This window comes from Triticum aestivum, chromosome 2A (assembly GCF_018294505.1).
Source record: "Triticum aestivum cultivar Chinese Spring chromosome 2A, IWGSC CS RefSeq v2.1, whole genome shotgun sequence".
In the NCBI taxonomy this organism is placed as follows: Eukaryota; Viridiplantae; Streptophyta; class Magnoliopsida; order Poales; family Poaceae; genus Triticum; species Triticum aestivum.
Genome location: NC_057797.1, coordinates 581,728,396 through 581,750,830, shown reverse-complemented (window position 1 = coordinate 581,750,830; position 22,435 = coordinate 581,728,396). Strand labels below are relative to the sequence as shown.

Here is a 22,435-nt window from a genome sequence, read left to right as displayed (position 1 = left end):
ATGTTTATTATTCATGCTAGAATTGTATTAACTAGAAACATAATACATGTGTGAATACATAGACAAACAGAGTGTCACTAGTATGCCTCTACTTGACTAGCCTGTTGATCAAAGATGGTTATGTTTCCTAGCCGTAGACATGAGTTGTCATTTGATTAACGGGATCACATCATTAGGAGAATGATGTGATTGACATGACCCATTCCGTTAGCTTAGCACCTGATCGTTTAGTATGTTGCTATTGCTTTCTTCATGACTTATACATGTTTGACTATGAGATTATGCAACTCCCGTTTTCCCGAGGAACACTTTGTGTGCTACCAAACGTCACAACGTAACTGGGTGATTATAAAGGTGCTCTACAGGTGTCTCCAAAGGTACATGTTGGGTTGGCGTATTTCGAGATTAGGATTTGTCACTCCGATTGTCGGAGAGGTATCTCTGGGCCCTCTCGGTAATGCACATCACATAAGCCTTGCAAGCATTGCAACTAATGAGTTAGTTGCGAGATGATGTATTACGAAACGAGTAAAGAGACTTGCCGGTAACGAGATTGAACTAGGTATTGAGATACCGACGATCGAATCTCGGGCAAGTAACATACCGGTGACAAAGGGAACAACGTATGTTGTTATGCAGTCTGACCGATAAAGATCTTCGTAGAATATGTAGGAGCCAATATGAGCATCCAAGTTCCGCTATTGGTTATTGACCGGAGACGTGTCCCGGTCATGTCTACATTGTTCTCGAACCCGTAGGGTCCGCACGCTTAAGGTTTCGATGACAGTTATATTATGAGTTTATGAGTTTTGATGTACCGAAGTTAGTTCGGAGTCCCGGATGTGATCACGGACATGACGAGGAGTCTCGAAATGGTCGAGACATAAAGATTGATATATTGGACGGCTATATTCGGATACCGGAAGTGTTCCAGGTGATTTCGGAGAAAACCGGAGAGCCGGAGGGTTACCGGAACCCCCCCGGGAGAAGTAATGGGCCATATGGGCCTTAGTGGAGAGAGAGAGGGGCAGCCAAAGGTGGGCCGCGCGCCTCCTCCCCCCTGGTCCGAATTGGACTAGGAGAGGGGGGGCGGCGCCCCCCTTTCCTTCTCCCTCCCCACTTCTTTCCCCCTCCTAGTAGGAGTCCTACTCCTACTAGGAGGAGGACTCCTCCTTGGCGCGCCATAGAGGCCGGCCGGCCTCCTCCCCTTGATCCTTTATATACGGGGGCAGGGGGCACCCCTTGACACACAAGTTGATCCACGTGATCATATTCTTAGCCGTGTGCGGTGCCCCCTTCCACCATAGTCCTCGATAATATTGTAGCGGTGTTTAGGCGAAGCCCTGCGACGGTAGTACATCAAGATCGTCACCACGCCGTCGTGCTGACGGAACTCTTCCCCGACACTTTGCTGGATTGGAGTCCGGGGATCGTCATCGAGCTGAACGTGTGCTAGAACTCAGAGGTACCGTAGTTTCGGTGCTTGATCGGTCGGGCCGTGGAGACGTACGACTACATCAACCAAACGCTTCCGTTGTCGATCTACAAGGGTACGTAGATCACACTCTCCCCTTCTCGTTGCTATGCATCACCATGATCTTGCGTGTGCGTAGGAATTTTTTTTGAAATTACTACGTTCCCCAACATAATTCTCGCATTTATCGAGAATCCGCTCATCCCCCACTTGTTCATATGTTTCACAATGGCCTTCGAAATACTATTCGATCCTCCAAAAATCCTTAGTAGCTTATTGCTCTGCAATACTTGTCTGCTTGCATTATGGATGCTTTCCATATGTCTAGCAATATTCGTTAGTATCCTTAGGTACCGTCATTTTGATCCTATTGATTCAACATGAGTGCGAATGCACGCAATCATCAGTTGATCCTTTTAAACTATCTTTCCGGCTCAGACGTCATTTTGAACATGAGCTGGTTCTCAACCAATCCAATTGATGTCGATTGTACCCCTAAGGGTATTCAACTTATCCATCCCTAATCAGAGCGTTTGCTTTTGATCCCTTGATTTGGAAATCATAAATTCCTTTGCATCTAAACTTTGAATTAGTCAGTTGTTTCTATAATCCAGTGCCTTTGCATTGTTTTTTCCTTTGATTTTGCCGGTACTCACATAAACACTTTTATGGACCGTCAAATACTTTGTTGGATTTTATCTGACAGCATCCTTCATATTCAATAATCTTCTAAGCCGTCCTCGGATACATAAAGCCTTTGGTAAATTGTATCCTCTGTTTTCTCAACCATGCTCTGTTTTCGAGCTGGTGGTATTTACTATTGAAGCTTGTGGTATATGTTTCCACGATACCCCGACGGGTTGAACCTATGCCTTCCTTAATATGTGTGAACTCGAAAGTTTTCACGAGTCATACTCTTCTGGTATTTTGCTAGATAAAATTTCAACACTACAACTTCTTCGAAAGTGAGAAGTGGATGAAAGGTTATACATTGGAGAAGTGGGAGTCGACCTTGAACTTTGTGTTCATGCCCATGGACACGATGTAGAACTTATCATGGAAGCTTCTTGTAATAATATCCTTTGGTATCGGTGAATTGGTCTTTTGCTTCACCATTCCTTTTGCTTGATGTCGTCGTTATTCAATGACAGCCTCATGGAATCTTTCGACAAAGGTGTCGTGATCATCAACATTCTAAGCTCTTCCAAAATATCTATTGAATTCTTGATGGGAAATACCATCCTTGCCCCTCGATGGTTTGTATTATCGTCGGCAAAGTTAATGCCCTCCCTCCAACACAAACTTGCTCATGTTTTGTGTATCACCTTGAGTTCCTTTCTTCCCAGCTTGTGTTATGTTCTACCTTGGAATATTACCATCTTATGCCAATAATGTCATGAGAATTTCACCACCTCTTAAGAATTCTTGGTATAGTGATACTTCTCACCCTCACCATTCTTTCTTGGTACCCGTGTTCTTTCTAACCGGAATACCGACAATTGAACTATGTTGTGTGAATTCAAAACTTCTAGCAACCCTATTTCTTTGAAGTGAATGGTCGAGTTTGATTCTAATTCTTTTGTTCATTAAGTCACCATTCTAACATTGATCGTGCAACCCGGCCCATATTTTGGGTGCACCTTTCAACCAATGTTTAATTGCGTATGTTTTTCCTCGAGCATACATCATTATATTATTTGGTATGACAAATGTTATCTTCTTGTTCACATAATTGTGGAAATCCATGTTTTTGGAAATCTCGATGAGTTGTCGCTGAGTCCATCAGCCACCTCCTCATCCTCTCCTTAGTTTAATGATGAACCCTTATTCGGAACTCGCTTCCATAGTTCATTTCCCGAGAATCATATAATGTCATCTCGTTGATTGTGTTGCACCTCTTCTTCTCGGGCATCCCGAGTCTGAGGTATCCCGACACCAATTAGATCTGAACCTCAATCAGATATGATGGTGAGAACATATTTCCAAGAGTAATAACAATGGTCTTTATATGACCCGGTAAGGTGATGTCATGCCTAGTACACCAGGCCGGAGGGCCTATTGTTATAGTTTCCTTGTTAGCAAGGTTATCCATTCTTCCATGATAAAATTGTAAAACTTATTCTACAAGTTGTTCCTGATGGGTCCTTCGTGTATCCACAGTCTAACCTTTGCTTGAAGACCATGGCAGTGCTATCTCGAGGCATGTCTGTGGTACTCCAATTTTCAATAAGAGCATTTGAAGCACAATGCAAAAATGTCCTTATCAAGTATCCAAACACCGATGTATGGGTAATGTCATGAAATTTCTCTCCCCTACCTAAGGAGTTTTCCACATAATATCCTGTCATGGATATCATACTCTGCTTGTCCTTGGGAAGGATATACCCCTGAAATATGTGTTTAAACACATTTTTCCTTTCCATTGTTTTGTTTAAACTGATAATCGTATTTTCCTTCCATTGGTTGGTTTAACGTTTCTTGTGACATATATGATCTAAGCAGTAATATTCTCCTGCTTATGTAAACACCTCGGTGTACAACTTTGTCAGTAAGACCCTGTTATTATTGTTGATGACATTCTGGTAGCCACCGATGGACGAGAACCTTGCCTATTGGTCCGCCTCGTTCAACAAACAGGAAAATGGTTCTCTTCGTCCCTCGCCCATGGTACCGTCGTTGTTGCCGACATAATCGACAGACTAGCCTCTGACTTGCCTTGCTTGCATGATCACGCAAGACGTCTCCACCCTTCCAACTTTTAACCCACATGGTGGACCCATAACCCACGGTTCCACAGGATCGAAACCTGACTCTCCTGAACAACCCTGTTTCTAATGGTTATTCCTCGTGCTTGGCTTCATATTTAATTCACGGGACACCTTCTTAGTGCTCTATTCTGGTATCAGACGCAATACTTACTCTCGCTGCTCTGAACCCCTTTCTCACTCTGGTTCAGACTTCGAGCAACTATCTATTCGCTTGGAACCTCTTATTGTACCTTCGTACCTTACTCTTGATGTATTCTATATGTTCAACTCGAGAGATAATCTTATGCTCCTTCATGGGTTAACCCCCAGATTGTTTCCCTCATAAGCATTCTGTCGTAGCCGAGATGCCCCTTACCTATTCGTAAGTACGATGGAGTTCCCGAGAAAAGGACGACATCACCATGATGACATGAAGCAGAGAAATGAAGACGTCAATGTAATGGATCGACCTCTTCAAGAAGAGCAACCAAGACTGAGGAGATTCGTTAGGATTTTCGTAACCATACCTTTCCCCCTTAGTCCTCCTCTTAAATCTCGGGACGAGATTTCTTGTAGTGGAGGAGAATTGTGACGCCCGGATAATTAAGCCACAGTAACCCTCCGCTAATGATGCCACGTCACCTCGATTTCTGTTGCTAATCTCGCGTTAGTTCGAAACCGATTCGAATTCAAATTCAAAATCAAGCAAACAATAAAAGATTTCAAATATTAAAACTAAAATGTTCGGAGTGAGCCAAATAATTCATAAGTAAGGTTGGTGGATAAACCAAGTCTTTATAAAAAGTTCAAATGCACTTAACTAAATAAAACAGTAGCAAAGACAATTATTTGAATGCTTTTAGATTAATAAACAAATATTAAACTAGTTTATTAGTCACCAAATTTTTCAAGGCAGTGGGTTTTTCGGAGACATTAATTTAGGAGCTATCGTCATAATTATAAAACTAAAGAAACTAAAAGTAAAATAAAATAGAATAAAAGAAAATAGGAAAAAGAAAAGAAAAACAAACAAGAAAACAAAAGGAAGAAAAGTGAACCCCCCTCCCTCGCTGGGCTTCGGCCCAGCCGGCCACTAGGCTGCCTGGCCGGCCCAACCGGCCACCCACGCCCCTGGCCTACTAGGCGTCCCACCCGAAACTCTAACCCCGTTGCCTACTCACTCCCCCGATTCTCCTCACTCTCCCTCTCGCGCCGCTGCACACCGAGGACAGAGGCGAGTCGCCTCAGACCTGAGCCCAACCACCCCCACGATCTCCCCACTCTCACCCATGATTCCCACTCCCCCCCTCCCCCCGCGAGATCTGGATCGGGGGCGCCCCGATCCCGTCGGCGCCCCTCGCCGTGCCGCCCGCGTCGCCCTCTGCCTTCACGACCGCGCCCGCCGCCGTTCGCTGCCCCGGCAGGCCTGTGCTGGCCTCGCCCATAACGACCTAGCGTGCTGCCGCTCCCGGGTCCATCCCGTCGAGCACGCGCGCCCAGCTCCGCTTCGCCCCCGCCTCTCGACGCCGTGGCCGGCGCCGTCACCCCGCCGCCCTTGTTGCCTCGCCGGACCACCTCGCCGGAGCTTCCTCGGCGGATTCATCAAGCCCCTCCTCGCTGGACTGCCTCTTCCACGACGCTCATCCCCGTCCTCCTCCTCAACCCCCGCTGCCTTGTCCCCTACGCTCCCTCGGTGAGGCCCCCGGCCTCCTCTTCTCTCCCCGTCACCGTCGTCCATTCCGTCGCATCGACGGGATCGCCGAACGGCACCACGGTCACTTCATCGCACCGCCTCCCCCCTCCTCGCGCTCACTCGCGCGCCCATGGTCGCGCGCTCGCGCCGACCGCAGCTACTGCTGCCCTTCCCCGTCCCCTGTGTGCCGTGCCCCCTCGCTGCGGCTCCCCTCACTGTCGACCCGCGCCCACCCAGGCCACCCCAGGCCACCGACCTCCCTCTTCTTCGGTGCTCTGCCATGGTCGCCGGCGCCCCAGTTGGGTTGCCCCTGCTGGTCGCGCCCGCAGCGCCCATACGGGCTGCGCCTGCGCCCGACGCCCGTGAACCCCCGCCCCACACACACACCCGCTATGGCTCCCTATGCCAATGACATGTGGGGCCCTGCCTCCAAAACGTTTAAAAAAGAATAAAAGAATAAAAGAATAAAATATAATTAATTAATTAATAATTAAATTAATTAATTAGTTAAGTAAGTAATTAATTAAGTTAATTAATCATGTTTAATTAATCTAATTAACTTTTTAGTTTATTTAAACCCTAATTAGATTAAACAGTCAATGACGATCGGGACCCACATGTCAGTTGACCAGTCAACGCCCCTGTTGACTGCTGACGTCGTGCTGACGTCAGCATGCACTGTTCTGGATAATGTTGAATTTAAATATTTAAATAAATTCGCAAAATGATTTAAATCTTTTAAAATTAATATAAAATAAACCGTAGCTCGGTTGGAAAAACTTTGTATATGAAAGTTGCTCAGAACGACGAGACGAATCCGGATACGTAGCCCGTTCGTCCGCCACACATCCCTAACATACCGAACTCGCAACTTTCCCCCTCCGGCTCCTCTGCCCGAAAACGCGAAACACCGGGGATACTTTCCCGAATGTTTCCCCCCTTCACCGGTATCACCTCATACCGCGTTAGGGCACCCCTAGCACCGATACTTGTCATGTCATGCATCATTATGCATTTGTTTGCAGTATATTTATTGTTTCTTCCCCCTCTTCTCTCGCTAGACACCGAGACCGACGTCGCTGCTACCCAGTACGACTATGGAGTTGACGACCCCTCTCTCTTGCCAGAGCAACCAGGCAAGCCCCCCCCTTGATCACCCGATATCGCCTACTCTTCTCTCTACTGCTTGCATTAGAGTAGTGTAGCATGTTACTGCTTTCCGTTAATCCTATCTTGATGCATAGCCTGTCATTGTTGCTACTATTGTTGATACCTTACCTGCAATCCTACATGCTTAGTATATGTTGCTAGTAATTCATCAGTGGCCCTACATCCTAGTCCGTCTGCCATGCTATACTATCGGGCCGTGATCACTCGGGAGGTGATCATGGGTATATACTATATACATAATATATGATACTGATGATAACTAAAGACGGGTCGGCTCGTAGGAGTACCCGCGAGTGATCCACGGATTGGGTCCGAAAGGATGTTTGTCCCGACGGCCCTCTGAGTGGATCTTTGTGGCGAAGCGACAGGGCAGGTTGAGGCCACCTAGGAGAGAGGTGGGCCTGGCCCTGGTTGGCGTTCGCGGTTATTTCAAAATAACACATTTAACGAGATCTTGATATTTGATCTGAGTCTGGCTACTAGCCTATACGCACTAACCATCTACGCGGGGACAGTTATGGGCACTCGACGTCGTGGTATTAGCTGAAGCCTTCGTGATGTCAGCAACTGAGCGGCGCGCGTCGGATTGGACTGGAATGCCTGTTAGGCTAGGTCTGCTTCCGGCCGCCCACGCAACGTGCAGGTGTGCTAAGGGCGATGGGCCCAGACCCCTGGGCGCTTAGGTTTAGACCGGCGTGCTGACCTCTCTGTTAGTCTAGGTGGGGCTGCGACGTGTTGATCTTCCGAGGCCGGGCATGACCCAGGAAAGTGTGTCCGGCCAAATGGGATCGAGCGTGTTGGGTTATGTGGTGCACCCCTGCAGGGAAGTTAATCTATTCGAATAGCCATGATCTTCGGTAACAGGACGACTTGGAGTTGTACCTTGACCTTATGACAACTAGAACCGGATACTTAATAAAACACACCCTTCCAAGTGCCAGATACAACCGGTGATCGCTCTCTCACAGGGCGACGAGGGGAGGATCATCGGTTAGGATTATGCTATGCGATGCTACTTGGTGAACTTACCATCTACTCTCTTCTCCTGCTGCAAGATGGAGGTTACGAGAAGCGTAGTCTTCGAAAGGACTAGTTATCCCCCTCTTATTCCGGCATTCTGCAGTTCAGTCCACATATGATACCCTTATTCCATTTGATACCAATGCATACATATGTAGTGTAGCTCCTTGCTTGCGAGTACTTTGGATGAGTACTCACGGTTGCTTTCCTCCCCCTTTTCCCCCTTCCTATATCTGATTGTTGCAACCAGACGTTGGAGCCCAGGAGCCAGACGCCACCGTCGCCGATGACTACTACTATTCGGGAGGTGCCTACTACTACGTGCAGCCCGCTGACGACGACCAGGAGTAGTTTAGGAGGATCCCAGGCAGGAGGCCTGCGCCTCTTTCGATCTGTATCCCAGTTTGTGCTAGCCTTCTTAAGGCAAACTTGTTTAACTTATGTCTGTACTCAGATATTGTTGCTTCCGCTGACTCGTCTATGATCAAGCTCTAGTATTCGAGCCCTCGAGGCCCCTGGCTTGTAATATGATGCTTGTATGACTTATTTTATTTGTAGAGTTGTGTTGTGATATCTTCCCGTGAGTCCCTGATCTTGATCGTACACGTTTGCGTGTATGATTAGTGTACGATTAAATCGCGGGCGTCACAAGAAGAAGACGAGCTGGCCTAGCACTATGAGAATTTCGTGCAAATAATCATCCGCCGGTTAACAAAGATCTGCCCTGCAACCTATTTCCTTCGTTTCTAAATATTTGTCTTTCTAGAGATTTTAACAAGTGACTACATACGGAGCAGAATGAGTAAATCTGCACTCTAAAATATGTCTATATACATCCGTATGTGGTCATTTATTGAAATCACTAAAAAGATAAATATTTAGGAACGAAGAGAGTATTACGGAAAGCCAATCACCCCATACCCAAATGCAGCCAACCATCCTACTGAGGGTCATAGCTACTTTCGTGTCGTCTTCTTTTCAAGCACCAATGATTATGCGAGAGTGGAATTCCTGATAAGGGACTTCGACCTCTATCTACTGGGATTTAGAAGGCAGCTGGACGCCGAGTGGTCGGCTTGGTTCCGTTTTACTCCTACTCTGGGGTGGCTGCCATTCCTGATTCTTTTAGAAAAGGAGGTTAACCCTCGGCCTCTGCATTATTCGATACACACAGTCATTTTATTAGAAAAAGAGATCCAAAAGTTTTCTCAAGTGGTTTCAAAAAGTCATGAAGAAACAAATGCCACACACGGTCAAAAATAAAAAAAGTCACAGCCGGCTATAATAGATCAAGATGTCTACACACCTAGCCTATTACTGGATCGCCATTCATATCGGTTGTATGTATCCCGTGTAACCGTTTCCCATCGATTGCACCCAATAGCCATGTGTGCCCCGTGGTCCGTATGGCTAAGTAAGGACCACGTACGGATCCATGTAGACGCTCTGAAGATGACCTACAAAAAATTAGTAATGTTCTGTCTGTTAAAGGCTACATCATTCCGACAATTCCATATCGCCCAAAGCAACGCACATGCTCCAACTCTGATTTGTGCAGTTGTCTGAGGTGCCACCCCATTCTGCCAGTCATGAAAAAAATGTGATATTAAAGTTGGCGGAGTGATGTTAAAAGCAACATGAATAGTTCTCCAAAGTAATTTAGCAATCAGACATTTAATAAGTAGATGTTCAATTGTTTCATTCTGGTCACAAAAGCAATATCGTTGACTCCCTTCCCAATTGCGTTTGGCTAGATTATCTTTGGTTAAGATTACACCTTTGTGAACAAACCACATAAACACTTTTATTTTCAACAACACCTTAATTTTTCAGATATGGCCCGACCATGGGATGTCTCCAGTATTGATTAAATCCGTATACATTGATTTAACCGTGAAAATACCTGACCCCGTTAACTTCCAACTTATCGTGTCATTGGCATCCGAAAGATTAATCTTCATTAACCTACGCACAAGATGCAACCATGTATCCTAGCGTGGACCCACAAGTGCCTGTCAAAATTGAATATTAAGTGGAATGGACTGCAACACAGACACAACAGAAACTTCTTTCCGTTGTGCAATGTGATATAAAACTGGATACTGTAATGCTAATGGAGTGCCCCCTAACCAGGTATCCTCCCAGAATCGAGTTCGTTGCCCATTCCCCATTTTAAATGTCACTCTGTTAAAGAAAGCAACCTTTTTCCTCATAAGTCCTTTACAAAAAGGTGAGTCTGATGGTTGTGCCGTTACCTGAGCCAAAGGCTTAGCGTATAAGTACTTGTTTCGAAGTAACTGCAACCACACCCCCTCAGTCTCCACTGAAAGGCGGTATAACCATTTGCTCAATAAGCACCTATTTTCACTTCTAAATTCTCAACACCCAATCCACTCTGGTTCTTTGGTCTACAAATCATCTCCCACTTGGCGAGCCTATACTTGTCCTTATTCTCATCAATTTGCCAAAAGAATCTAGATCGGTAGAAGTCTAATCTTTTCCGTACTCCTACTGGTACTTCAAAAAAAGAGAGGAGGAACATTGGCATGCTCGTTAGCACCGAATTAATAAGAATTAGCCTTCCTCTGTACGATAAAAGTTTGTCTTTCCAGCAACTTAATTTCTTCTCAAACCGATCCTCAATATATTTACATTCTTTATTAGTAAGTTTGCGATGATGAATTGGTATCCCTAGATACGTAAAAGGAAGCGGACCTAATACACACCCGAACAACTGTTTATATCTTTCTTGCTCCTCCTTGACGTGTCCAAAGCAGAACAATTCGCTTTTATTAAAATTAATCTTGAGGCCGGACAGTTGTTCGAATAAGCAAAGAACTAACTTCATGTTCCTTGCTTTCGTGAGGTCATGCTCCATGAAAATAATTGTGTCGTCTGCGTATTGTAGGATAGATACCCCACCATCAACTAGATGTGGGATAAGCCCACCTACCAAACCATCTTGTTTCGCTCTGCTAACAAGCACGGTCAACATATCAACCACAATATTAAAAAGAATCGGTGACATGGGATCACCCTGTCTTAATCCTTTAAGCGTTTGAAAGTAATGACCAATATCGTCATTAACTTTAATACCAACGCTCCCTCCCTGCACAAAGGATTCGACCTGTTTTCTCCAGGCTTTGTCAAATTCTTTCATGCGCAAAGCTTGTTGCAAAAAAGGCCACTTGACTTTATCGTAGGCCTTTTCAAAATCCACTTTAAAGATCACACCATCAAGTTTCTTCGAGTGGATTTCATGAAGGGTCTCATGCAAGACAACCACCCCCTCTAGGATATGTCGTCCTGGCATGAAAGCGGTCTGTGTTGGCTGCACCACACTGTGCGCAATCTGTGTGAGACGATTTGTCCAACCTTCGTGAAAATTTTAAAGCTCACATTGAGCAAACAGATCGGCCTGAATTGCTCAGGGCGGACCCTCCCTCCTTCTTTGGCAGCAAAGTAATATTCCCAAAGTTTAATTTGAAAAGTTGCAGGTGTCCATTAAAGAGATCATTGAACATAGGCATTCCCGATGGGTGATGTTGTAAACTATGAGTTTGATGAGGGGCATCAGGACAAGTAAGTTTTCTCCCCATTTTCAACAAGTTTTGTTGAATTCATCACTGTTTCAGTACATACTTGTGTGTTGAAAATACGAGTAGCGTTTAGGAATACTTTTGGATATCATGCATATACTACTCTGTCCGGAGAGTTTAAAGTTTGGCAACTGCAATGTTGTATAGTTTTAAATTCTCAGGTTTCCTATTTAAATCCATAACTAAATTAAATCCCCAACTCATTTAGTTTGAACATTTTATATTGATTTTTATCTCTTGTGTACTAAGGCTACCTGATGTGACCCCATGTGCCTTTGCAAATGATACTGTTAATACAACAAATCATCAAGGAATAAAGGAGAGATATGTCGTGCCCGCACGACGTCAGAAAAGGAGAGAGCATGTTGTTGTTTATAACACCCACCAGGCAGTTCTGGCGAACAAGTTTTATCATGGCAGCAAGATGATGACAAATAAATTTAAGGGGGAAACTTCAATCCGAACTGCACCAACGGATGATGTTGAGCCAGAGTTCAGAACACCATGTTGATACGTGCGTTGGTTATTCAAAGTCAAGTCAATGTTACGTGAAGAAGTACTGGTTAGTTTTGGATTCTTGCGATCAGCTTGCCGGATCTTTTTAAATTAGTTAATTCCTAATTAGTAGAGATAGGAGAGAGAAAGTCCTTTTGTTTAAGTCGGTTTGGAAACCAACTCACGATAGAGTCGGGCTGAGCCCTTGTATTGTGTGCCTGCGTGCACCATATAAAAGGGAGGCTGTGCCTCGTGTAAGGGGTGGGTTTTATTTTGCTGTTAGTCACGGACAAGTCGGGGTATCTTCCCATACGAGTTAATATCAGTTGAGAAGTTGATTACTTTGTGAATTCAGGCTAGCAGATTGGAGGCATCTAGCTCTAATTTGTTGCTGATCTTTCTAAAGATCGTCCACGTACTTCCTTTTATTGGGTGTGCGTGTTGTTTCTGTGGTAATTGCATCTACAAGATCGCGAGCGTCACGTTATTTCGGGAGACACCGTACCGTGAAAGATTTGGGATAATTATTCGCGCCATTGTTTTTCTGTCAACGGTCGCATCACTACCAGTACTATATGATACAGGGTTGACATGGGCGGTCGCACAACTCTAGAGTTTATCTTCCACACAATTTGGACGTGGCACCCGAATGATATGACAAGCTCAAATCTGAAGCTGGCGCTTCAAAAAGCAATTACGCTTATTTGCGAAGCACTACGGTTCCAGTATGTTTTTGATGAGCTAGTCAGGAGGATCCAAAATGGAGCGAATCCAGCCGCCCTGGACATTGCAGGGCTGCCTAGCTGGAGAGTCTGGAAGCGCATTGGCAGCTGGGGCGTCATGTGTGAAGTTGCCTTGGAAGCAGGCCTCAATGGTGGCTTGCTAAGAACCAGAGAAAAGATGAGGGATTATGACAGAATCTACCGTATCAACAGCTTCCTGGATATGATGAATGGATTCACAGTTCTGAAGAGGACTGAGAAAGCTCATCTGATCCCGCAAATGCATCAGCGAACCCCGGCCTATGGGATGCCTATTCTTGAACCGGGTTTCATACCGCTGAACCAAGTGTATCCCCCGGATAGCTGGTGAGCTTGGTCTGTATCTCTTATTGGGCGAATTTGTTTAAGTCGAATTGGATTTGGTGGCTGTGCATGCCGGCCACATGTAAGTGTGTTCAGGACAATTTGACTGACAGCTCGGCCGTGCGCAGGGATGGCTGTGCACGCCGGCTGTATGCTCTGTTTGTCAGCTATGTTGTACTCATATTAAGACTTGGATGTGCACGCCGGCTCTTTGGCAGTTATGTTTGAACTCGTATTCAGACTTGTTTTATCTGTTTGATTTCTGTCTACATCATCATGTGTTTCTTTCCCAATGAATGATCGGATTTGTGCAGAGAGAAACCCCCACGGTGGAGACCAGGACGGGCAGCGGCGAGAAGATGCTCGCGGTGAACCTGAAGTCATCAGGCAAACTTGGACATCATGTTTTGGAGTGCCGTATGCATGTAACAGCCGCTTAAGGTGTTTTTGATAGCTATGCACAGTCTGGTTGGCGGCAATTTGTTGTCCGGGTAATGACCTAGCAGGCCGCCCAGATATTTGGGGAGGATATGGGGCTCCGGCTGTAGATTGTCTAAGCTCCCAGTTCAATTCCAGAATATCCCTTTCAACAAAAGTGATCTTCAAATTGTAAGCATCAAGACCAAAGACAGTAAAAGCAAGGGAACTCCCAGCTTTTCATCTCTGTTTGGCTCTACATACCGCAATCATATAATGAAGGATAGGAGAATGATGAAACCTTATAAATAATACTCTATCTCAAAATGTAAGATGTTTTTTAGTAGTGTCAAAAAATGTCTCACATTTTGAGACAGAGGGAATAGTATATACGCCGATGTTATGATTGTAGCAGTAAATGTGGCAGGGTTTCTGTAAGATAAGTTGAACTCTGCTAGCATACATAGATACTGTTAGAATTAAGCCAACACAGCACCTATGAAAATCTAACTTTATCCATACAGGCAACAATAAGAAATACATACTTTGTTTAGTATAGCACAAAATAGCACTTAAAATGCGACAGCTGTTGCTTAAAGCAGATGGGCTCTAGTAGCAATAACCTTGCCAGGTAAGTTACAGCTGATAAGAGAAAAGGGACCAGCTCACAGTGACTTCCATTCTGCAAGAGCCAATCTTAAGCTCAGTATTGGAGCTTGTACCCGATCTCCTGGGTTCAAACACTACTTCATGACTCTTAACATCTTCTCTGCAATGACTCTCCACAACCTGATCCCCATTAATACAGTGTGCCATGACAGAAATCCTCAGCAATCCCTCAAGTCCAACAGAAACGACCTTGCATCTAAGCTTGATGTTGCCATCAGCATCAAGAGGCAATCTATCATCTCCACATTCCAGCAACTTGACTTTCAAGCCAGCTATGTCATCGATGCTCGCACAAAATACACCACGAAAACCATCTGGCCATGATCCATCAACGACTTTTACACTGATTGTGGCCTCCACAGATTGGATGATCTCTTTGAATGCCATCTCCAGAGTGCTAAGCCCACTAGTGAAACTTCTATCCAGAAAACCCGTCCTGTATGTCATAACTAGGCGGCTTAAATATTTATCCTCAGATTCAGCAGTGCCCTTCACTTTCAGCTCAATCTCAAAGTACGAAGGATCTGATGTCACCACAACAGCACGGGTTGGACCTGTCAGCGTTAGATAGGGATCCTGCATCACACTATTAATTAATTATTATGTAAAGTTCACCAGTAATTAATAAGAAACATAACCAAACTATTATGGTCTCTGTTGGTAAAAAGACAGGTGGAACATAACTATGGTGACAATGTATGTGTTAGAAATCCAAAAGAGATAAATGTGAGGAAGGTTACAATGATCAAAATATGTAAGAGGCAAGAGTCTACAATCACAGTTTGGCCAGTTAGCAACTTTATACCTTGGAAGCCCTTCAGACTAAACAAACTAGTCTAAACAAAAAGTAAGTCCAAAATGCCAAAGTAAACATTGAGCAGCATAATGAAAAAAAAGTTCACAAAATCGTGCACTGAATTGAAAATGCATAGCATAAAGAATGTGAGGTACATTACAGTAATGACGGGACAAAAATATTAGCTTAATGCTCAAGTGACCGGCAGAAAAATAATAGTATATTTGTTCAGTTGCACGTATATCCACACTAAGCATGTCATTGTTCAAAATTATTTGTTTGCTAATTCCTTGCATATTGCGCTAGAAGATCTTTCAAGCAAAATTTCAAAGGAGAACACAAGACACTACTTACATAAAGAGACAACAAAGAGAACGCTACTCCCAAACAGAACTGAGGGACAGACGGACAATGGACTACGTAGTGCAGGAGTTGGGAGCACAAGTTAGGGTTGTGGAGTTCTCAAGGGAATGAATAATCAAGAGTTGGTTAAATGTTACAGGCGCTCTTCCATATGACTTCTATATACCTGAAAACATGCACTAATTTGATGCGCGGAATCATACTCAAATTCAAACTTGTGCATTAACAAAATGCCTGCTCTACTATTGATGAGGGAGTGCTGCAGGATAACAAATCTTATCAGCACTCACCACTTGCATATGCACTTCATGATAAGCACAAAGTGACGGAATATGACCCCAGTTGTAGGCCTAATTCCCATCACAAGGCGTTCCATAAAGCCCTAAAAAGGACAACATCCAGCTGATCACAATCAAAACTTGAGGAGCTTTAATTTCAACTAATTATGAGATTGTCCGTTGCATTCCAGTCTAGAGCCATTTATATGGATAAAAAAACATGATTATGCACCTCCCAAACGCTCCTTGAAAAGTACAAAGATAAAAAACCAACACTTGCATGAACCATTACATAAGGGCAGCATTTTCTCTACATACACTTTTAAAATCAATTTGATAAGTTCAGAATAAATTATTAATATTGATAGTAAACTATTAATTGTTCTAACAAGACATTGTTGTCAGTGAAAATACAAAACAATTTGTAGTGGCGGTGGTGAATTGAATAAATTTAGAAAAAAATAAAGTTTGGCTGGCTTGGAGGCTTTCATGTTGGAAGCTCTTTTTTCCTTCGTGAAGAGATGCCATAAACATTTGGCATTGAAATTTCGCACAAACAAGAAATTACCAGCAAACTTGCGTATTTATTCTTATATGAACAACAAAGCCTTCACACTGGATCGTTGCATTTTTCTTAGAAGCATCTATAATTGGCATAACTGTAAGTACTTATAACCATTATATTGCTAAGGATCGATGTGTTACATTCTTACTGACATAGAGCCTAAAGAATAATGATTTTCAGACAGATACCAATAGCGACGAACCTCTTGGCTGATGGTCTGGCAGTTATCCCTGTCGCAGGAGAAGATCATGTTGCGTTTGTGATCCACCACATCACGTACGGAAAAGAACCCATACACATCAAGCGGCCACTTTAAACTCTCGTCAATCTTTGCAACTTTGACTGAAAAGAACTGCAGCGTATTCTTGGTTGAGCCATCGCCAGAGAAGGTGAAACTCATGGGGGGGGGGGGGGGGGGGGATAGTAGCTGCATCAATGACATGTCACAATGTCAGTAAGGACGGATGGGGAGGAAAATAATACTGTAAATGAAACCAAAGCGCGAGTAGGCATAGAGGTTACGCTACTCACTCTCATCCTCGAATTTACCAAAATAGCCGTCTTCGCCCCAAACCCTCGTCCAGAAACCACGAAACTGTTCAAAGGGATCCTCGGGTTCCCCCCTTTTCTCTAAGATCTTCCTCCCCGTCGCTTCAACAAATTCCTTCGCGGCCTTTATCATCGCCGCTTTCTTTGCCTTCTCCGCCTCCTCCTCCTCCTTCTTTGCCATCCGCTCCTCCATCACCGCCTCACGTTTCTCCCTCTCCTCCATCCGCTTGTCACGCATCGCCTTCTCCACCGCCTCCATCTCGCCACCCGACGAATGCATAACCCTCTTCGTAGCCCAGATGGCAGGCGCCTTCGCCGCCGCCGCCACCTCTCTCTCTGGTTTGGTGTATGCAAGAAGGAACCGTAGACGACGATCGGGTTGGGTTTTTGCGAAGTTGGAAAAAAGGAGCAATACCTGAGGCCCAGAGATCGGATGTGTCGGGCTTCTTTTCTCGGCCCATGCGCTATAATTTAACAACGACCAAAAGAAAAGCACCGGGGCCTACCGGTTTTTTCCTCTGTGAAGAGAGAACCAAAGGCCGAGCAGGCCCTAAAAAAAAAAGGGGGGGGGGGGGGGGGGGAATGGTTTTCCGTTTTGCCCTTCCACAAAAAGCAAAAAGTATTTCATTTGTCTCAAAAAAAAGTATTTCATTTTTTAGGGAACATTTTCTTTTCATTTGATGAAAGTATTGTTTGCAATGGTGAAAGTGTGAAGACTACTTTGGATGTTTTTTTTTCTAAAGAAATCCAGATCATCCCCCGGGGTTTCACAAACCGACTAATTCACCCCTTAAGACCTAAAACCAGTTAAGCAACCCCCTGAGGTCTCTAATACCAGTCAAATCACCCCCTTGTGCTGATTATAGTGGTTTCTACAGGTGGTTTTGCTTGCGGGGCGTTGGACGACTGCCACGTCTGCTTGATGGGGTGGGTCTAGTTAACTGCTCCTCCTGTTTTGGCCTTGTCTCCCTTCTTTCCTTCGACGACGCGGCGGCAGCCGGCAGAGCAAAATCAACCAATGCCAAACCAATCAAAAATGCTACAGTTTCGGTCAGCTAATACAACACTGAGAATACTGCCAATTCACATAGAAAATGAGCAACATCATACATCCCAAATACTGCTAATTTGATACGTCAAAAAAACTAATACTACTAATTTCAAAAGGAAAAATAAGAAGCGGGACATAGCCAAAATTCAGCAATAGTTCCACATTACATTCACTACTTTTTATTATCTCTCAACCTGCCACAATGCCAAAATGTACTGCTTAATTCAGCCTCATACTAACTAAGCCAACACTATCATTACACTTTACACAGACAAATGGTAAAACAACTGAAACAACCAGAATAGCATTGCAAGTTTCTTCATTTTCTGAACTTCAAAAAGCTTCTGTGCACCTAGCTTTTCTTGAATCTCTAGCTTCTTTGCAAACTCTGAAGCTTGCTGTCACAACTTCAGCATGTGTGTCCAACTTGCTTCCAGCCAGTAGAAGTATTTGTTGGGGAACGTAGTAATCTCAAAACAATTCCTACGCACACGCAAGATCATGGTGATGCATAGCAACGAGAGGGGAGAGTGTTGTCCACGTACCCTCGTAGACCGAAAGCGGAAGCGTTAGCACAACGCGGTTGATGTAGTCGTACGTCCTCACGATCCGACCGATCAAGTACCGAACGTATGGCACCTCCGAGTTCAGCACACGTTCAGCCCGATGACGTCCCTCGAACTCCGATCCAGCCGAGTGTTGAGGGAGAGTTTCGTCAGCACGACGGCGTGGTGACGATGATGATGTTCTACCGACGCAGGGCTTCGCCTAAGCACCGCTATAGTATTATCGAGTTGGACTATGGTGGAGGGGGCACCGCACAAATGATCAATTGTTTTGTCTATGGGGTGCCCCCCTGCCCCCGTATATAAAGGAGCAAGGGGGGGTGCGGCTGGCCAGGGAGAGGGCGCGCCAGGAGGAGTCCTACTCCCACCGGGAGTAGGACTCCCCCCCTTTCCTAGTTGGAATAGGATTCGGGAGAAGGAAAAAGAGAGGGGAAGAAGGAAAGAGGGGGCTGCCCCCCTTGCCCTAAACCAATTCGGTTTGGGCCTTGGGGAGGCGCGCCCCACACTCCCCTTGCTTCCCTCTATTTCCACTAAGGCCCATGTAGGCCCATTAAGCTTCCGGGGGGTTCCGATAACCTCCCGGTACTCCGGTAAAATCCCAATTTCACCCGGAACACTTCCAATATCCAATCATAGGCTTCAAATATATCAATCTTCATGTCTCAACCATTTAGAGACTCCTCGTCATGTCCGTGATCATATCCGGGACTCCAAACAACCTTCGGTACATCAAAACATATAAACTCATAATATAACTATCATCGAAACGTTAAGCGTGCGGACCCTACGGGTTCGAGAACTATGTAGACATGACCGAGACATGTCTCCGGTCAATAACCAATAGCGGAACCTGGATGTTCATATTGGCTCCCACATATTCTACGAAGATCTTTTATCGGTCAGACCGCATAACAACATACGTTGTTCCCTTTGTCATCGGTATGTTACTTGCCCGATATTCGATCGTCGGTATCTCAATACCTAGTTCAATCTCGTCACCAGCAAGTCGCTTTACTTGTTCCGTAATACATCATCCCGCAACTAACTCATTAGTTGCAATGCTTGCAAGGCTTATGTGATGTGCATTACCGAGTGGGCCCAGAGATACCTCTCCGACAATCGGAGTGACAAATCCTAATCTCGAAATATGCCAACCCAACAAGTACCTTCAGAGACACCTGTAGAGAACCTTTATAATCACCCAGTTACGTTGTGACGTTTGGTAGCACACAAAGTGTTCCTTTGGTAAACGGGAGTTGTATAATCTCATAGTCATAGGAACATGTATAAGTCATGAAGAAAGCAATAGCAACAAACTAAATGATCAAGTGATATGCTAACGTAATGAGTCAAGTCAATCTCATCATTCTCTAATGATGTGACCCCGTTAATCAAATGACAACTCATGTCTATGGTTAGGAAACATAACCATCTTTGATTAACGAGCTAGTCAAGTAGAGGCATACTAGTGACACTATGTTTGTCTATGTAGTCACACATGTATTATGTTTCCGGTTAATACAATTCTAGCATGAATAATAAACATTTATCATGAAATAAGGAAACAAATAATAACTTTATTATTGCCTCTAGGGCATATTTCCTTCAGTCTCCCACTTGCACTAGAGTCAATAATCTAGTTCACATCGCCATGTGATTTAACATCAATAGTTCACATTACCATGTGATTAACACCCATAGTTCACATCCTCATGTGACCAACACCCAAAGGGTTTACTAGAGTCAATAATCTAGTTCACATCGCTATGTGATTAATACCCAAAGAGTACTAAGGTGTGATCATGTTTTGCTTGTGAGGGAAGTTTAGTCAACGGTTCTGCCACATTCAGATCCGTATGTATTTTGCAAATTTCTATGTCAACAATGCTCTGCACGGAGCTACTCTAGATAATTTCTACCACTTTCAATATGTATCCATATTGAGACTTTGAGTCATCTAGATCAGTGTCAAAACTTGCATCGACGTAACCCTTTACGATGAACCTTATGTCACCTCCATAATCGAGAAACATATCCTTATTCCACTAAGGATAATTTATGTCCAGTGATCTACTCCTAGATCACTATTGTACTCCCTTGCCAAACTCAGGGCAGGGTATACAATAGGTCTGGTACACAGCATGGCATACTCTATAGAACCTATGGCTGAGGCATAGGGAATGACTTTCATTCTCTCTCTATCTTCTGCCGTGGTCGGGTTTTGAGTCTTACTCAACTTCACACCTTGTAACACAGGCAAGAACTCCTTCTTTGACTGTTCCATTTTGAACTACTTCAAAATCTTATCAAGGTATGTACTCATTGAAAAACTTATCAAGCGTCTTGATCTATCTCTATAGATCTTGATGCTCAATATGTAGCAGCTTCACCGAGGTCTTTCTTTGAAAAAATCCTTTCAAACATTCCTTTATGCTTTGCAGAATAATTTTACATTATCTCTGATCAACAATATGTCATTCACATATACTTATCAGAAATGTTGTAGTACTCCCACCCACTTTCTTGTAAATACAGGCTTCACCGCAAGTCTGTATAAAACTATATGCTTTGATCAACTTATCAAAGCATATATTCCAACTCCGAGATGCTTGCACCAGTCCATAGATGGATCGCTGGAGGTTGCATATTTTGTTAGTACCTTCAGGATTGACAAAACCTTCTGGTTGCATCATATACAACTCTTCTTTAATAAATCCATTAAGGAATGCAGTTTTGTTTATCCATTTGCCAGATTTCATAAAATGCGGCAATTGCTAACATGATTCAGACAGACTTAAGCATAGATACGAGTGAGAAACTCCCATCGTAGTCAACACCTTGAACTTGTCGAAAACCTTTTTGCGACAATTCTAGCTTTGTAGATAGTAACACTACTATCAGCGTCCGTCTTCCTCTTGAAGATCCATTTAATCTCAATGGCTCGCCGATCAATGGGCAAGTCAATCAAAGTCCATACTTTGTTCTCATGCATGGATCTCATTTCAGATTTCATGGCCTCAAGCCATTTCACGGAATCTGGGCTCATCATCGCTTCCTCATAGTTCATAGGCTCGTCATGGTCAAGTAACATGACCTCTAGAACAGGATTACCGTACCACTCTGGTGCGGATCTCACTCTGGTTTACCTACGAGATTCGGTAGTAACTTGATCTGAAGTTTCATGATCAATATCATTAGTTTCCTCACTAATTGGTGTAGGTGTCACAGAAACAGATTTCTGTGATGAACTACTTTCCAATAAGGGAGCAGGTACAGTTACCTTATCAAGTTCTACTTTCCTCCCACTCACTTCTTTCGAGAGAAACTCCTTCTGTAGAAAGTATCCATTCTCAGCAACGAATGTCTTGCCTTTGGATCTGTGATAGAAGGTGTACCCTACTGTCTCCTTTGGGTATCCTATGAAGACACATTTCTCCGATTTGGGTTTGAGCTTATCATGTTGAAACTTTTTCACATAAGCATCGCAGTCCCAAACTTTAAGAAACGATAGCTTAGGTTTCTCGCCAAACCACAGTTCATACGGTGTCATCTCCACGGATTTAGATGGTGCCCTATTTAACGTGAATGTAGCTGTCTCTAATGCATAACCCCAAAACGATAGTGGTAGATTGGTAAGAGACATCATAGATCGCACTATATCTAATAAAGTACGGTTATGACGTTCGGACACACCATTACACTGTGGTGTTCCAGGTGGCGTGAGTAGTGAAACTATTTCACATTGTTTTAACTGAAGGCCAAACTCGTTAACTCAAATATTTTACTTCTGGGATCATATCGTAGAAACTTTTATTTTCTTGTTACGATGATTCTCCACTTTACTCTGAAATACTTTGAAATTTTCAAATGTTTCAGACTTGTGTTTCATCAAGTAGAT

The 22,435-nt window shown here is 44.1% G+C and overlaps 2 protein-coding genes across 3 annotated transcripts; both read right to left on the bottom strand.

Moving 5' to 3' along the window:
• Window positions 1-14,197: 14,197 nt before the first annotated feature.
• Window positions 14,198-16,765, bottom strand: LOC123185629 (uncharacterized). 2 transcript variants are annotated; one of them, XM_044597481.1, is made up of 3 exons: window positions 16,574-16,765; window positions 15,819-15,910; window positions 14,198-14,955 (listed from the first exon to the last, which is right to left on the bottom strand). In XM_044597481.1, exons 1-3 carry the CDS (start codon window positions 16,619-16,621, stop codon window positions 14,337-14,339), a joined length of 759 nt encoding a protein of 252 aa, XP_044453416.1. In that variant the 5' UTR covers window positions 16,622-16,765; the 3' UTR covers window positions 14,198-14,336. The 2 variants fall into 2 exon arrangements, with proteins under 2 accessions (XP_044453416.1, XP_044453417.1); XM_044597482.1 differs by lacking the exon at window positions 15,819-15,910 and having other exon boundaries at window positions 14,198-14,945.
• On the bottom strand, window positions 16,695-17,320 carry LOC123191761 (uncharacterized). The gene is made up of 2 exons (XM_044604379.1): window positions 16,903-17,320; window positions 16,695-16,798 (listed from the first exon to the last, which is right to left on the bottom strand). Exons 1-2 carry the CDS (start codon window positions 17,198-17,200, stop codon window positions 16,695-16,697), a joined length of 402 nt encoding a protein of 133 aa, XP_044460314.1. The 5' UTR covers window positions 17,201-17,320.
• Between the last annotated feature and the right edge of the window lie 5,115 nt (window positions 17,321-22,435).

Coding starts and splice junctions, on each gene's coding strand:
- LOC123191761 (XM_044604379.1), bottom strand. CDS start 17,200: ATGCATTCGTCGGGTGGCGAGATGGAGGCGGTGGAGAAGGCGATGCGT. Junction 16,799..16,902: donor TGGTAAATTCGAGGATGAGA/GTGAGTAGCGTA, acceptor TCATTGATGCAG/CTACTATCCCCCCCCCCCCC.
- LOC123185629 (XM_044597481.1), bottom strand. CDS start 16,621: ATGATCTTCTCCTGCGACAGGGATAACTGCCAGACCATCAGCCAAGAG. Junction 15,911..16,573: donor GCCAGACCATCAGCCAAGAG/GTTCGTCGCTAT, acceptor TGTCCTTTTTAG/GGCTTTATGGAACGCCTTGT. Junction 14,956..15,818: donor ATGAAGTGCATATGCAAGTG/GTGAGTGCTGAT, acceptor ATTAATTAATAG/TGTGATGCAGGATCCCTATC.